Source organism: Balaenoptera borealis (assembly GCF_965194805.1).
Source record: "Balaenoptera borealis genome assembly, chromosome: 2".
Lineage (NCBI taxonomy): Eukaryota > Metazoa > Chordata > Mammalia > Artiodactyla > Balaenopteridae > Balaenoptera > Balaenoptera borealis.
In genome coordinates, this window is record NC_138867.1 from 165,140,122 (window position 1) to 165,157,365 (window position 17,244).

The 17,244-nt window shown below is 43.5% G+C and overlaps 1 protein-coding gene and 1 pseudogene across 4 annotated transcripts in view; one reads left to right on the forward strand and one right to left on the reverse strand.

Moving 5' to 3' along the window:
- Nucleotides 1–9,980, reverse strand: part of LOC309623556 (phosphoglycerate kinase 1 pseudogene) — a 37,542-nt pseudogene extending 27,562 nt beyond the window's left edge. The window contains exon 1 of the transcript XR_014249947.1: nt 126–9,980. The product of XR_014249947.1 is annotated as a phosphoglycerate kinase 1 pseudogene (transcript). The remainder of the gene's footprint in view (nt 1–125) is intronic.
- Nucleotides 1–17,244, forward strand: part of ZNF346 (zinc finger protein 346) — a 28,227-nt gene that overhangs the window by 993 nt on the left and 9,990 nt on the right. For 2 of the 3 annotated variants that reach the window (XR_014241403.1, XM_082380552.1), the window contains exons 2-5: nt 9,989–10,092; nt 10,651–10,743; nt 12,479–12,623; nt 16,618–16,851. Coding sequence is in view for 2 of the 3 variants with exons in the window: in XM_082380552.1 (XP_082236678.1) it covers nt 9,989–10,092; nt 10,651–10,743; nt 12,479–12,623; nt 16,618–16,851 (576 nt within the window). In the remaining variant the exon portion in view is untranslated. The remainder of the gene's footprint in view (nt 1–9,988; nt 10,093–10,650; nt 10,744–12,478; nt 12,624–16,617; nt 16,852–17,244) is intronic. The other variant, XM_082380553.1, reaches the window with a different exon arrangement.

Sequence of the window (17,244 nt, forward strand, 5' to 3'; positions counted from 1 at the left end):
CGGAGAGTGGCGAAAGCGCGGGGCGGGGACGCGGACCAGCCCCCGGGTCTACGGTCACACCCTCTGGCGCCCGGCCCGCCCCCTTGCGTGATGCGCCCCGGGACTCCCTGACTCGTGAACCTCACCAAGACTCGGGCGCCTTGTGCCAGCTCCCCTGAAAATCCAGGCCGTGCGCCACAGGAAGCGCGCGCAAATGGTCAAGGGCCTTCTCACGCTCTGGCCGCGTGGTTCTTTACCCCGCCTTCCTCACCCGCGAGAGCTTACCTCTTCCTCAACTTGAGGACTGGAATCCTCCGGGCGTGCCGTCCACGCCGTTTCGGAGACCCTCAGAACCTTCCCCGCCAGCCTCATAACCCCTTCACCATCCCAGTCTCCAGGTTGCCCCACCCCTAGTGTCTCTTGCCTCTCTTCTCTCATGCCCCACACTTCCGAGGGCTCTAGAAGGCGTTCTCCATACCTCAGTGTTCCTCCTGAACTTGGAGACTGAGCCCTGGCTTACCCCTGTTTCTTGGTGTCACCTGTCTCCACCACTTGAATCCCTTTTCTAATATAGGGGCCAGGAGCCCGAGAGCCTGGCCGGGGTATACTATGGCTCCAGCTTGTTGTATCCCACGCTTGACCCAAGGTTGTGGAGAACAGGATAGACAAGTGCGTCTAGGGGGGGCACTTGTGGGCTGAAGCTTCCCAGCTTGTTCTGCACTTGACCTAGCTCTGGGTAAGATGGAGATAGAAAGAGGAGGATGGAAAGAGCTGCTCTGACCCCGTTTTGTGACCCCCTTCACAGTCCTTAGCAGAGCTAGCTGCTTAACTCTAACCCAGAAGTACACAAACTGGGCTTTTGTGCTAATGCTGTCAGGTAATCTGCAGGGAAATCAGATTTCTGTAAAGGTTTGTTTGCTTGCCAAGCAGACTAATCTTGGAAAGTTAATATGTTGCTTGTCAACTGATTGTCCTGGGATAAAATGGAATTTTTGACCACATCCAAGGAAGATATGTTTAAATTTGGGGTGGTATACAGACCTGTACCCTGATGTATACTTCTCCGATTTAAAAACTAGTCTAGTCTGACTCCTAAATTAATAAGAGGCTCCTATCCCCCTCACCCTCATACTTTGAAACTTGTTTGGCACAAAGTTGCCTCTCCTCCACCCTCCACCGCCCGCAATTTTCCTTTCATTAATTTGACCAACATTCACTAACGCCTGCTCTGTTCCCGGGATTGGCTGGGCATCAGAGCTACAGAGTTGAGAATAATACTGTCCTTGCCCTGGAGGGGCTTGTAGTCTAATCCAGGAAGCAGACACCCAGACAGTTGCAGTGTAATGTAGTGGGTGCAGTGAAGTGGGAAGTCTAAGAGTTGAGGGTACACAAAGAGGAAGCGACCTTTGTCCTCAGGGGATAGGGAAGGCATGCCCTGGACATTGAAGCAGAGAACACAGCAGCTGTGCTCTGGGAAGTGAACTGTTTACGTGTGTATGAATGCACACAGTCATTTAGAACCCAGTTCATTTCCCTGCTCTCCTCACTTTGTCCAATAATTTATTTGAGGTCTAGGTAGATACCTATAACACCAAGTCCTACTCACCTTGGTTTTTTATTTTCTCTTAGTTATAATTTTTGTTTTCTCATTGAGTTATAATTTACATACCATAAAATTCACCCATTGTAACTGTAAAATTCAATTAATTGTAGTAAAAGTATAGAGTTGTATAGCCCTAGTCCAGTTTAGAATATTTCCATCACTCCAATTTGTGCTCCTTTACATTAAATCCCCTCTCTTACCTCCTGCCTTTGGCAACCACTAATCTGTTTTCTGTCTCTATAAATTTGCCTTTTCTGGACCTTTCATGTAAATGGAATCCTATAATATATAGTCTTTTTCATTTGGCTTCTCTCACTCAGCATGTTTTTGAGGTTCAGCCAAATTGTAGTGTGTATTAATACATCATTCCTTTTTATTGCTAAATAGAATTCCATTGTATAAATCTTGCTTTTTTTTATTCTCTAATAATCTCTGCCTTTTGAGTGGGCTGTTTAAACTATTGACATTTAATTTAGTTGTTGATATGGCTAGACTTACTGTCCCTACTTCATGACCCTATGAAAATCAGCCCTCTATGTCACATTCTAGATCTCTCAGCCTCTGCCCGATACCTCTTCTGATTGTCTACAATATGGATACAAAATAAATCCTGCCAATCAGATGCCTTCTCATAAGATTTGGAAGGCAGAAATGCAGTGAAGATCATATTTCTACAGCTATTGTTACTGTCAAGAAAGGTCGTGGAACTATAAGATCTTCTTACATCAGTGTTCCAGCATCCATTCTCCAGCTTCATATGTTAAGAGGCATGTTCAATGACAATGGAAGCGTCTTACTTCCAGCAAGGCTGCAGTGGAGGCCTCAGAGATTGTAGCTCACCTGTTGGAACAGTTATGCATTGTTCCTAGAGACATTTCTGGAAGGCTCAACCTAGTACCTTCAGCCTTTCCAATGATTTTCTAAGCACCTAATTTCCTGTATCAAACCTGTCCCCTCTGGTAATTGGTAATTGGATTAGAATTGTATGTGGATATCTGGGAAACAGGGATTCACATTCAGGCCACCATCTCAGAATTCTGATAATTCATACAAGTTCTTTTTCCCTCTGTGGACCTTAGCTTCCTCCAACCTCATGAACCTCTCACAGATTTTGTGAGTCAGGAATTCAGGAAAGGGTTGGCTGGACAGTTCTGACTCAAGGTCTCTTACGCAGTTGCAGTCAGATAGTGGCTAGAGCTGAAACAGCAGTGGGATGGAACTTCTGGAGGCTGGCCGGGCATCTCTTTTTTCACATAGTTTCAGGGTCTCTCCATGTGATTTCATGCATGGAATAGTTTAGGCTTCCTCACAGCTTGGAATAAAATCGCTTACATGGTAGCTGAAGACTTTAAGAGCAAATATTCCCAATTTGGTTCTTTTTTATAATTTCTGTCTTCCATGTGTCTATATGTTGCTTAGTAGTCAGCCAGTGATTCAGTAAACACCTGGAGCCAGTAAAGGCCTCGGTTGGATCTGTAGGTAGGTAGGAAAGTACATTCAAAGTTCAAGCCATTTTAAAGTCAGCCCTGGCTTTTACTTTCTGTCAGGGCCTTTTGCATCTCTTCTGTGCATGTGTACAACCTCAGAGTTGGCCAGGAGTATGTGGCTAACTTGGGCCGTCTTAGGTCCCCACTGCCACACAGTCTCAGCCACAAACATGACACAGCAAAGGCTATAGTAGAGCCTTTGGCCTTTCCTCCTCACCTACCTCTGAGACCATCACTTCCACCAACATTATCACTAGATAGGGGCGTTGCCCACCACTCCAAATCAAGTGGTTTCCTCTTCCACAGGGAAGCTATTGGTTCTCACATCCTACCTCTTCCTGGTAGAACCTCTGCACTGACTGAGTGTGGGAGAGGATGAGAGCAGTCCCAGATTCCCGCTCTTCTCACCCGTAGTTCAGCAGATGTACAAGCATAAGTGCTTCCCAGATTGTTAAGTGCCTTTGGTCAATTTCCAGGGTACTGAAGGGATTGTTTTTGTCAGTTTTGTCCAGTGTTTTAGTTGCCTTGGGTGAAGAGGATCTCCTCACTCTGCTATAGCCGAAGTCCCACCTCCTACTCATTTTATATTCAACTTCACTTCCTCTGCCTGACTTCTGAATTTGGAGGGTCCAAGACTCAGTCCTAGGAGTCTCAATTTGTATCTCCAGCTCTGACCTTTCCCTCAAGTTCTAGGCCTGAATCTCTAGCTGACTACTTGATATCTCTACCCATGTATGTGATAGACCACTCATGTTTAATATAGCCAAAGGAAAAGTCTTTAATTTCTCCTCCAAGGCTGTCTTCCTCCAGTTCTCATCTGTTAGTTGCTCAAATTCAAAACCTAGGAGTTATCCTTGAATGCTGTCCTACTTCACCCCCTACATCCAATCAAAGAAATTGGATGTCAGATCTACTTCCAGAACATAATTCCAAATCCATCAACTTTTCTCATCTCCACTGACAACCTGCCTAGTCCAAATTTCTATCATCTATTGCCTAGAAGACTGCAACAGCCTCTTCCCTGTTCTTCCTGTTTCCATTCCTATTCCCATACAATCTGCTGACACAACGAACAGACTAATCTTTTCAAAACATAAGCCATATCTTGTCACCTCTCATTGCACTAAGAATAAAATCTGTAGTTCATACCATGGTTTATGAGGCCTTATACTCATTCCACATGATCTGGTAGGCCTCAGGCTCTCTCCAACTTTATTTCCTACCACTATTCTCTCATTCACCATACTCTATCCACACTGTCCTTCTCTTCAGTCCTTGCATATGCCAGTCTCATCCCTGCCTCAGAGACTTGACACTGTCTCAGGTTGGAAAAGTTTCCCCCAGACGTTCTTGTGGCTAACACCTCCCTAGCATGGTCTTCACTGACTATACTGCCCCATCGTTCTCTACCACTTACTTTGTTTGCTTGTTTTCATAATATTTCTCACTCTCTGTCACCATCTTGCTTATTCATTTACTTTGTACTCTCTCTTATTTGTTGACATGGCCCCAGCACTAAACCCATTGCTGGCACGTAGAAGGCATTCTGAATACATAATTGTGAACTGTGTGAGTGTATTCTCTGAGGCCAAAGAGATGTATTTCATTTATTCAGCAGGTATTCACCAAGCCCCTCCTGTGGGTTAGGGATTTTATTTTTAATTTATTTTATTGAAGTATAGTTGATTTACAATGTGTTAATTTCTGCTGTATAGCAAAGTGATTCAGTTTCACATATATACATACATATACACATATATTCTTTTTCATATCCTTTTCCATTATGGTTTATCACAGGATATTCAATATACTTCCCTGTGCTATACAGTAGGACCTTGTTGTTTCATCCATTCTATATATGATAGTTTGCATCTACTAATCCCAAACTCCCAATCCATCCCTCTCCCACCTCCCCCTTGGCAACCATGAGTCTGTTCTCTATGTCTGTGAGTCTGTTTCTGTTTTGTAGATAAGTTCATTTGTGTCATATGTTAGATTCCACATATAAGTGATATATGGTATTTGTCTTTCTCTTTTTTTTTTTTAAATATTTATTTTATTTATTTATTTGGTTGCACCGGGTTTTAGTTGCAGCAGGTGGGCTCCTTAGTTGTGGCATGCGAACTCTTAGTTGGGGCATGCATGTGGGATCTAGTTCCCTGACCAGGGATCAAACCTGGGCCCCCTGCATTGGGAGTACGGAGTCCCAACCACTGCGCCACCAGGGAAGTCCCTGTCTTTCTCTTTCTGACTTCACTTAGTATGATAATCTCTAGGTCCATCCTTGTTGCTGCAAATTACATTATTTCATTCTTTTTTTATGGCTGAGTAGTATTCCATTGTATATATGTACCACATCTTCTTTATCCATTCATCTATCAATGAACATTTAGGTTGTTTCCATGTCGTGGCTATTGTGAATAGTGCTGCTATGAACATAGGGGTGCATGTATCTTTTTGAATTATAATTTTGGCTGGATATATGCCCAGGAGTGGGATTGCTGGATCATATGGCAACTCTATTTTTAGTTTTTTGAGGAACCTCCATACTGTTTTCCACAGTGGCTGCACCAATTTACATTCCCACCAACAGCGTAAGAGGATTCCCTTTTCTCCATACCATCTCCAGCATTTGTTATTTGTAGAGTTTTTAATGATGGCCATTCTGGGTCAGGCATTTTATTAGATACTGGGTATACAAAATCATAAGTGACATGGTCCTTGCCCTGTTTAGTCTTTGGGAGTCAGATTCTGAATATCCTTGAAAGGGAACCCCGTCTCCTTTAATAAAACAAAATCCATCATCTCCAGGCGAGGAGAGAATGGCTCTATCCTGACTCCTGGGTAGCATTTTCCCTTTATGGGCTTTGCATTCTGAGGAGCCTCTCACCCTCCCTTTAAAAAGCTCTGGCCCAGATGTGTTCACAGACCCACTTCTGTTGGTTTCTCTGAGCACGGCTGAGGCAGCCACAGTCTTTCACAAAAATCTACCAAACACTGTAGGAGAAAAATAGGGAAATAAACAAAAGACCCTCAGGGTCAGAAATGTAGCCAGACAACAGCCCTTCTTCCCAAAAGGGCTGGCATAAATAAGCTTTATATCTTGTGGAGTAGGGAGAGGCACCTTAAAAGTTCCCCACCAAAAACCTCCCTCCAGGGAATCTTGCCCACTTTTTGGTCCAGAATAGAAGATAAAACACATGAATTTGCCATCCCCTCACGGTTTTCTAGATTCTACCCCTGCCTCAGATTATCGATGTCATGATAGAACTCATGCCTTGAGTGAGATTTTACTCCCTCCTCAAAAAGTAAAGCTTTGTTTTCCAGGCCCAACAATTAAGCACAGGTTAATACTGTAGTTTCCTATGGTGTGGAACTTGTGTGACACGTTAGGTAATTTGTTTTTTTGGCTGCATTGGGTCTTCGTTGCTGTGAGCAGGCTTTCTCTAGTTGCGGCGAGTGGTGGCTACTCTTCATTGCAGTGCACGGGCTTCTCATTGCGGTGACTTCTCTTGTTGCGCAACACAGGCTCTAAGCGTGCGGGCTTCAGTAGTTGTGGCTCGTTGGCTCAGTAGTTGGGGTGCATGGGCTTAGTTGCTCCGCGGCATGTGGGATCTTCCCGGACCAGGGCTCGAACCCCTGTCCCCTGCATTGGCAGGCGGATTCTTAACCACTGCACCACCAGGGAAGTCCGTTAGGTAATTTTAGATGTTTCAAAATCAGATCAAGAACAGTGAGAAGGGACTTCCCTGGTGGCGCAGTGGTTAAGAATCCGCCTGCCGGGGCTTCCCTGGTGGCGCAGTGGTTGAGAGTCTGCCTGCCAATGCAGGGGACGCGGGTTCGAGCCCTGGTCTGGGAGGATCCCACATGCCGCGGAGCAACTCGGCCCGTGAGCCACAATTGCTGAGCCTGCGCGTCTGGAGCCTGTGCTCGGCAACGAGAGGCCGCGATAGTGAGAGGCCCGCGCACCGCAATGAAGAGTGGCCCCCGCACCGCGATGAAGAGTGATCCCCGCTTGCCACAACTAGAGAAAGCCCTCGCACAGAAACGAAGACCCAACAAAGCCATACATACATAAATAAAAAGAATGTAAGCAGAGAAGAATAGCATTAAAAATAAATAAATTAATTAATTAAAAAAAAAAAAAAAAAGAATCCGCCTGCCAATGCAGGGGACAGGGGTTCGAGCCCTGGTCCGGGAAGATCCCACATGCCACAGAGCAACTAAGCCCATGCACCCCAACTACTGAGCCTGCGCTCTAGAGCCCATGAGCCACAACTTCTGAGCCTGCACGCCACAACTACTGAAACCTGTGCACCTAGAGCCCATGCCCCACAAGAGAAGCCACCGCAATGAAAAGCCTGTACACTGCAACGAAGAGTAGCCCCTGCCTCTGCAACTAGAGAAAGCCCACACACAACGAAGACCCAACACAGCCAAAAATTAATTAATTAATTAATTTTTTAAAAAACGAACAGTGAGAAAATTACTCTCTTTTCAAGTCTTTCAATTCTTCCGATTCTGTCTGGGAAGTCATCTCAGTTGGGTGCTACGATATCTTAACACCTCTCCTCACAGTTGCCACTCTCTCTCTCTCTCTTTTTTTTTTTTCTAGTTTCAATGGATATTTTTTATTATTTATTTAATAGATCACCAACTTCTTCTTGCTCCCTACCAACAATTGGAATTTCATTTTGTTTCCATGCTGAGTGGTGAAACAATGACAAAGCTAATCAGCATAAGCTACTTCATAAAGAGAACTAAGCTAACACAGCTCATTTTCTTTTTTTTTTTTTTTTTTTTTTCATTTTCTTTTAACAGGCATAATATAAATATATGCACTCTAGAATGCACAATGGTTTAGTCTCTAAGAAATTCAAATAGGATCTTAAAGAATGTAGGCAAATCCAGGGTGCAGTAGATGTGAGCTGAGATGCCGTACAACTGTTTAAGGGTTCCTGGCGCTACATCTCTTGGCCACTAGCCGAATCTTGACAGGGGAAGATATTAGCTAATGCCAAGTGGAGATGCAGAAAGTGCTAAATTGACTTAGAGGCTATGCACAGGAACCAAAAGGCAGGAAAGTACTAAACATTTCTGAGAGCATCCACCCCAGGAAACACTTTACCTTCCAGGAGCTCTAAACTGGCACCACCCCCAGTGCTCACATGTCTGACTTTATCCTCCGTGTTCCATTTGGCACAGCAAGTAGCAGTGTCTCCACCACCTATGATGGTGATGCAGCCCCTGGAAGTGGCTTTTACCACCTCATCCATGAGGGCTTGGGTTCCTCGGGCAAAAGCTTCCCATTCAAATACGCCCACAGGTCCATTCCACACGACCTGCTTAGCCCGAGCATCAGCCTCAGCACACTCCTTGCTGCTCTCAGGACCACAGTCCAAGCACATCCAGCCAGCTGGTATGCCAGAGGCCACAGTGGCTTGGCCAGTCTTGGCATTCTCATCAAACTTATCAGCAGTGACAAAATCAACAGGCAAGGTAATCTTCACGCCATTCTTCTCAGCTTTGGACATCAGGTCTTTGAAAATCTTGGATCCCAGACAGAGAAGTGCCAGTCTCCATGTTGTTGAGCACCTTAAGGAAGGTAAAGGCCATTCCACCACCAATAATCATCTCACTGTCTTTGTCCAGCATATTATTGATCAGCTGGATCTTGTCCGTAACTTTAGCTCCGCCCATGATGGCCAGGAAGGGTCGCTCTGGGCTCTCCAAGGCCTTGCCAAGTAGTTCAGCTCCTTCTTCATCAGAAAACCTCTAGCCTTCTTTGGCAGATTTACTCCCACCATGGAGCTGTGGGCTCGGTGAGCAGTGCCAAAAGCATCATTGACATACACATCCCCTAGCTTGGAAAGCGAAGCTCGGAAGGCTTCTGTTTTGGCTGGCTCAGCTTTAACCTTGTTCCCAGAAGCATCTTTTCCCTTCCCATCTTCCTCCACGTGAAAGCAAAGGTTCTCCAGCAGGATGACAGACCCAGCAGCCAAGTCAGCACAAGCTTTCTAGTCCTTCAAGAACAAAACATCCTTGCCCAGCAGAGATTTGAGTTCTACAGCAACTGGCTGCAAGGAGTACTTGTCAGGCCTGGGGACACCATCAGGCCGGCCCAGATGGCTCATAAGAACAACTGACTTGGCTCCAATGTCCAAGCAGAATTTGGTGCTTGGAACGGCAGCCTTGATCCTCTGGTTGTTATCTTGTTGTTCTTCCTAGGAACATTGAAGTCCACTCTCATGATGACCCGCTTCCCCTTCACATCCAGCTTGTCCAGAGTCAGCTTGTTAGAAAGTGACATCTTGGCAATTCAGTGGCAGCAAGAGGCCGGGGGAAGAGACTGGGGCAGTGACAGCAGCAGAGACTGCATTTGCCATTCTCTTAATGTTCTTTTTAGAGAGAACTGCAAGCCTCTCACACCAGTATCTGGCTAGAATTGTTTCATTTTTATTGTATTTATTTTTATTGGTATTTACTTGTTTATAATTTAAAGATTCCTTTTTAAAAGAATTTACTTAGTAAAGAAAGTTGGCATAGGGACTTCCCTGGCAGTCCAGTGGCTAAGACTCCACGCTTCCACTGCAGGGGGCATGGGTTCCATCCCTGGTCGGGGAACTAAGATCCCACATGCCATGTGGCACAGCCAAAAATAAATAAATAAATAATAATAATCATTTAAAAAGAAGAAAGAAAGAAAGTTGGCGTACATAAAAGTATAAAGTAAGTTACAGGTGAGGTGGCACGAGAATATAGCATGAGTCATGAAAGCAGTAGGGGAGGGGTGGCTGAGGTTTGCCGATTTAATAGTATGGCATTCCATTACTCAGTGCCTGCGTTTGAGGCAGGGTTCAAAGACAGTACTGTTGAGGCAGGTTTTTAACTCAAAGATTTTTTATTTTCCTCTCTGTAGTGGAACACATGATCCAGAAGAACCAGTGTCTCTTCACCAACACCCAGTGTAAGGTTTGCTGCGCCTTGCTAATTTCTGAGTCCCAGAAGCTGGCACACTACCAGGTATGCCCTTGTACCTTTAGTACTGCTTTATTTTTCCAGACCCAGTGTCAAACCCCCACTTCTCCCTGGCTTGTGCAGTGAATTCCTTTTTAGCCACCCAGGTGTTGCCTCCATGCATGTTGGCTGTGACTTGAAGATTGACTTAATTTTTCTGAGTCTCATTTCTTCCATCCAAATCAGGATCATTACACTTATATGTTCCCATGCAGCTTGGTACAGTAGAAAGTACATGCTTTGGCTTTAAATAGACCTGTGTTTGAATCACATCTCTGTTACTCATCTTGGGCAAGAAACGTCACTATCTTCAGCCTCAGTTTCCTCATCTATAAGATTGAGATGATGATAATTTTCTCATAAATTATTGTGAAGATTAGATTTGACAGCATTTAAGTACTTTTACAGAGTAGGAACTCAATAAACTAGGTTTCTTCCCCCACCCTCTCCTCCTCAAAAGTGTCTGTGAGGATGAATCAGATGAAAATCTAGTAAGTGTTTTTGAGTGCCTTAGACATGAAATGGCATTTAGCTATCTTTGATCTTTTTCCTGGGTTCTTGCAGAGCAAAAAACATGCCAACAAAGTGAAGAGATACCTAGCAATCCATGGAATGGAGACGTTAAAGGGGGACACGAAGAAGCTAGACTCAGATCAGGTAATACAGCTACCATGTTGAGACTGCTCACTTCCTGATGAAGCCAGCAGGCAGGTTGGTGTGGTGGAAGGAGCATGGGCTTTGAGTCAGACTGACTTGGCTTCAAATCCTGGCCCTGTCGTGTGACTTGGGCAAGTCTTATTAATTCTCTGAGCCTTGATTTCTTCCTCTATAATAATAAGGATGCTAATGTCAACTACCTTTCAGGATTTTTCCAAACTAAAATGAAGGAAGGTTTATTAAAGCACCCAACACAGAGCCTGGCACATAGTAGGGGCTCAGTAAATGGAGCCATTGTCAGTGGTTTGTTAGAGTAGGACAGCTGTCCATTCCCTACTCAAGAAGAGAAAGTGGAAGAAAGCCAGGTTGCTTGCTTTCTTGAGATCTGGGGGAAAGAGCTGAGTTCAATACTTGAATATTTGGAATAAACAAGTGGAATAAACACTTTTCCAGCATGTTTGCTTTTTGCCTTAGAAATACTGTGAGAATTATGCTGAAACAACCCCAGTCCCTCAGGTGTACCATTATTTTTGTTCCATAGCAGGCTGTGCAAATGTCATGAGATGAAGTCAGCAGACTAGGGCCCAATACTAGCTCTACAGCTTAACTGGTCGGGTGACTTTGGACAAGTCACTTAACCTCTCTGTACTTCACCCATAAAATGGAGATAATAGTTCCTACCTCTTAAGGGTATTGTGAGGTAAAATTCCAATTCCTAGTGGATGCTCAGTAAGAGCTTACACTACAAACTGTGCCTCCCTGTCATAGGGACCACAGGTTTGGAAGGGCCTTGCTCATCCCTTCTCCAAATTCACTGGCTCATCCCCTGGTTGCCCTTCTTGTGATTTAGGATCCAGAAAGACAAGATCAACTCTGTGACCCTGGGCAAGTCACTTCACCTCTTTATATCTCTGATCCTTCTACTCTTGGAGTGGCCCAGTAGTTCTAATGAGATCAAGGGCCCCTCCCCGTCCAACAAAGAATTATCCAGCCCAAAATGTCAATAGTACCAAGGTTGAAAAATGCTATATTAGAATGAATACTGTATTCAGAGAGAGGCTGGGAACTCTTAATATAGACTTGAAGTACATTGTTTTCTAGCCTAATCATAATCATGAAATAAAACCCAATGATCTGCTTGTTCATCAAACCCTGAACATCTGCTGTGTGCCAGACTCCAGCAGAGTGCTAAGGATAGGAAACAAAGATGAATCCAACAGTCTTTGCCCAAATGTTGCACTTTAGTTCACAGAAAAGTCTCCTAAGCTGTGACACTGTCAGTTTGGGGTGACAAGCAAGTGGTATGATAGAGGTCTATTTAATGCACTCCAGGAGTACAGAGGAAGAACAAGATTAGTTCTTCCTGGAATAATCACACAAAGTGGCTTGATAATTGTTTACTGAGTAATTTTCTTGAGTAAAAGTCTCTCAGAAGAGGTAATATTTAATCTGGGCCTTGAAGGCTAAGCAGACATATGCCAGGCAGTAAAGAAAGGAAGATCATTCTAGGCAGCAGGAATGGCCCAAGTAAAACAAGGAAGTAGCAGAGAACAAAATGGGGAATGGTGAGTAGAGCATGGGATGAAGTAGCTGGAAAAGAATCCAGAAAGGTAGATTGGGGTTAGTGTGTGAAGGGGGCCTTGAATGCCCATTCTCCTATGGGCAGTGGGGAACCAGTGAAGATTTTCTGGCCGGGCAGTGGCGTGATCAGACCTGTGTTCTTTCTCCTAACCAGAAGAGCAGCAGAAGCAAAGACAAGAACCAGTGCTGCCCCATCTGTAACATGACCTTTTCCTCCCCTGTCGTGGCCCAGTCGCACTACCTGGGGAAGACCCACGCAAAGAACTTAAAGCTGAAGCAGCAATCCACTAAGGTGGAAGGTACTGGTTTTCCTGAGTGGTGCTATGTATCGGGACCCCTCCCGTCCTCAAGGCACCAATGCCAGGTGCTCCCAGAAATGCTCACTGGGGCCACAGACTTGAAGAGGTTGAACTGCTTTTGAGAGCCCTTAAAAATATCAAAGTAGACCCAGCTTCATTGAAATGTATCCTCGGAGTTGTACTCACCTAACCTCCCTTTCTTTGGTTACATCAGTTTTTCTCTATAGAAGCTTCTTAGCCCTGAGCTTTTGTCCTTACAAATAATTATAAGTCAGGAGTGCCAAAGTCCTCCAGGCTATGCACACCAGGAGAGCATTCTATCTCCTGCCTCTCTCACTTAGATTTTTCCCTCCTAGCATCCACCTGCCCTATTGCCATGCATTCCAAGTTAAAAGCTAAATCCTTGTCTTTTTCGTGTGCTCAGGTTATGCCCTGCTCACTTTAATCCTCAAAGCTGCCTGTTCTCCCCAAGACAGGGACTTGCCTTTCGAAGCTGAATACTTCAGTGCTGCCACTACTGCCCAGCAAACTGTATTTGCAACTGCCATGAATTCATTCCCAGTGCAGTGACTTCTAAAATAGCCCCCTTTATCTTGTCACCACTGGGGCTCAGCCTCCACTTTCATCTCATTAACTCCTGACTTTCTGGGATTTTAAACCTCTGCTAACTGCAGTTAGTCAAAACTGAAAGTTCTTTGATCTTTATTTTTTTCTTGGTAATTTTTGCTTCTGTCTTTATTTTGGACCGAGAAGTAGACTATACTATCTATAACACTTGTCCTTTTTTGAATTGCTGTATTATAAAAACAAGACAGTGATGTTTTGGAAGACTTTGAAGATAGGGGAAAAAAATCACTCATAATTATACTCTCTTATCACACCCAAATCTAGTATTCCTGCTATGAAACGAGAGATTAAGTCATGGATGCCCAAGTTTAAATCCTGGCACTGCTATTTACCATCTGTACGACTGAACTTCTTCATGCCTGAGTTTTCTCACCTATAAAATGTTGATAATACTACTTCATAGGTTTTGAGGATGAAATAAGGTATACAAGGAACCTAGGATGTAATAAACGCTCAGTAAATGACAGTTCTCTTTTTTTTTGGCCAAGTGGCCTGCAGGATCTTAGTTCCCCGACCAGGGATTGAACCCGGCCTGGTAGTGAAAACGCCAAGTCCTAATCACTGGACCGCCAGGGAATTTCCGACAGTTCTTATTGTTAGTATTATCACCATCATCAAGATAGCCAGTGAATGGAATCCCCACATAAAATGCAGTAGTTGATCAGGCATCCACCATCTGGAGCATGTCACTGGCCTTGCTTATGGTTTGTTCATCATTAAGTTATACTAGTACTAATTGCTTTTGTTTAAAGTCAGTGTTGGTACCATTTATGGTACCAAAAAGATTAAACATTAGACCAAGGGAAATTAGCTTAAGAACAGAACTTTATATGGTCACTTATCTTTAGGTTTATATGAGCTTAACTTTCTATAAATGGGAAAATTCCCTGGAATATGCCCGGTCCAAAGATTCCATATTCAAGGGTTTATGTTTTATATTTACTTTTGGCCCTTGCCACATAACAGGTATGTTTTTATATAGTTATAATCATAGTGCATGTACCATTTGTATCCTGCTTTAACTTTTAATTTTGTAGTTTAAGCACATTTCCATGTTATTACATGAGTTTATAACTATATTTCTGAAATTAAACATTTTTCTAATGTAAAAGTAATACAAGCATGTTGTAGAAAATATGGAAAATATAGATAAATGGAAAGAAAAATACTCATAATTTTACCATTCAAAGGTAACCACTGTTAACATTTTGGAGTACTGTTTCTCCTATAATCTTTTGTTATGTGTATGTGTGTATATCTGTGCGTATATGTGTTTTATGTATGTCTAGATTATGTGTATAAACATAAAATAGTTTAACCTTATTGTTTTTATAAAAACAACGCATACTCATTATTGTTATTTCTAGTTCAAACAATGCAGAAGGTACAAAGAGGAAAGTAAAATACCACCCAAATCCTGCCATCAAGAGAGAAACACTGTTAATATGTTGGTAACATTTCAAAATACCAGTATACACATATAGATTGCACGTTACGTCTTTTAATAATGACATGATCGTATCGTGTATAATTTTCTTTTATGCTCTTTTCACTTAATATAACATTTGTATTTCCCCATGTTATTAAAAACTTTTTCATAAACATTTTTAATGACAGTATCCCATCACAGCACATTTATTTAACCAGTCCTCTAATGGTGAACATTTACGTTTTCCCCCTCTCCTTTATTAATGTTTGTAAATAACACTACAGCAAACATTCCTGTAGAATTCTCTTTCCATATTTCAAGTTGTTTCCTGAGAGAAGACTCCTGTAGCTCTCATTTTTACTGGATGTCCATTAAGTGGTTCCTCCAACTTTACTTAACCATTCACCTCTGATGCTTCTCTTCAGTATCTTTTAAAGAAAGACCCTTATGTTTCAGTGATCATGATTATTTCTTTTCTGATATCAAGAATCTACATTCATTGTAGAAAAGTTGGAAAAGACTGAAAAGCACACTTTTACTCAATGCTTTTGGTCTTTTTTCCACACAGCACCAGTATGGTTTTTGTTGTTTTACAGAACCGAGGACATAAGAACCAGTTTGCTGTATAGCCTGCTTTTTTTTTTTTTTTTTTTTAAACTCAACACCACATACTGAATATTTTCTCATATTATTGAATATTCTACAACATGTACCTTACTTTTCCAGTGACTTGCTGAAACAATGACTAAGGAAAATCAATAGCCAGGGAAATTGAGATTTCCTATACTGGAAAACCATTGTGGGAAAAGCCAGCAAGTTTCTTCTGGCTTGTTGAAAATCCTCAAAACTTCTCCCATTGAAGTGGTACAGAGATGAAAGAACATCTGTCTGTGAGTGCTGCTGAGCTCCACCTCTCCTCCACCTTTGGTGGGGGTTCTAGACCACATTTTTAAAGCAGTGGTTACTAGATTGACACCATTCCAGCCACGTGGACTCATTAGTGAGTCATGACATCCACTTTATAAAGCAGCAGTGCAGCCTGCAGTCAGCATCAGGACATTTGTTGGCCCACGGGAGGCTTACATATATGCCCATACCAGGCTCTGATTAACTGAATTCATGGACCACAGCCAGGGATGTTTTCTGAAGGTGAACACATGGACTGTAGCCTTCAGGTCTCCCTGCCACACTCTGGCAGCCTGGCATAGAGGAGAGGACATGGTCTTTAGGGTCACACAGACCTGTATTCACTCATTAGCTGGGTGATCTTGGGTAAGTCATTTCACCCATCTGAGCCTCGGTTTTTCTCTGTATTGTGGCAAAATGACACCTACCTCATGGTATAGTTCTGAGGACCAAAAGAGAAAATATATATACAAATCTCATAACTTAATGTCAATGTCATCCTCTGCTCCCCCACTCAGCCTAGAAGGCAGTGTAGCCTAAAAGGCCCCCCTAGTATAGTGCCTTTTCTAAATGACCCTCCAGGCCCTCAGGCCCTCAGTTTCTACATCTGTGCATTGACTTCCAGATCTATAACTGGGCTACTTTGAGGATGGGAATAAAACACCCAAACTTCTTGTCCCATTTGCTGTGAAGTTCTGGGGAATTCTGAGGGATGAGAAGATTGCAAGCATGTACATCTCTAATCTGTTGTAATTTGGCAACTTGATAGCAGAAGTGCAGAGCCCTCGGAATATAAGAAAATCAGGATTCATGTGCCTGAAGTAGTTAAAGCTGCCGAACAAAGTAGGTGGTCTTTGGGCTCCCCATATCTTCTCAATTAGAGAAGATTTTCACTGTGTGATTCACACAGGCAGTGCCACACTTGCAGGTGTGATTAGCTAGTGACCCAGCCTTTCTTTGCATTCAGCATACGCGAAAGCCTGGCACCTTCTGGGTTTTTTCATTGTTTCTGTTTGAACTCTCTCACTGCAGCTCTGTCGAAACGCCTTACAAACCCTTTCCTTGTGGCCTCCACCTTAGCCTTGCACCAGAATAGAGAGATGATAGACCCAGACAAGTTCTGCAGCCTCTGCCACGCGACTTTCAATGACCCTGTCATGGCTCAGCAACATTATATGGGCAAGAAACACAGGAAACAGGAGACAAAGCTCAAACTTATGGCACACTACGGGCGGCTGGCCGACCCTGCTGTCACTGACTCATCAGGTAAGGGGCCCAGCTCACACCCAGAGCTGGATCGGGGCTTGACTGCTGGGGTTCCCTGGACCACCAAGGCTATGCTTTTCCTCCGTAGGTCTTCTGAAGCAGGCATTGCAAACTCAAATGCCTGCAGAGGCTGGACAGGAAATTTCAATATGTGAAAGAGCGAGGAGGGGATATGATCAGCTGAGGGTATGTGCCTCTCCTAGACAGCTCCAGCCAGTTGTTACCATATCTTTCAGTTTTTCAGAAGAATCTAGAAGCCAGATTTGAATAAGAATTCTCCTGATTTTTAAATGTGCAACTAAATTTTTAAAAGTTTAAACCCTATGTGAGTCAAACCTGCCTGCAAGCCAGATTTGGGGCAAGGGCCACCAATTTGCAACCTCTGATTTAAAC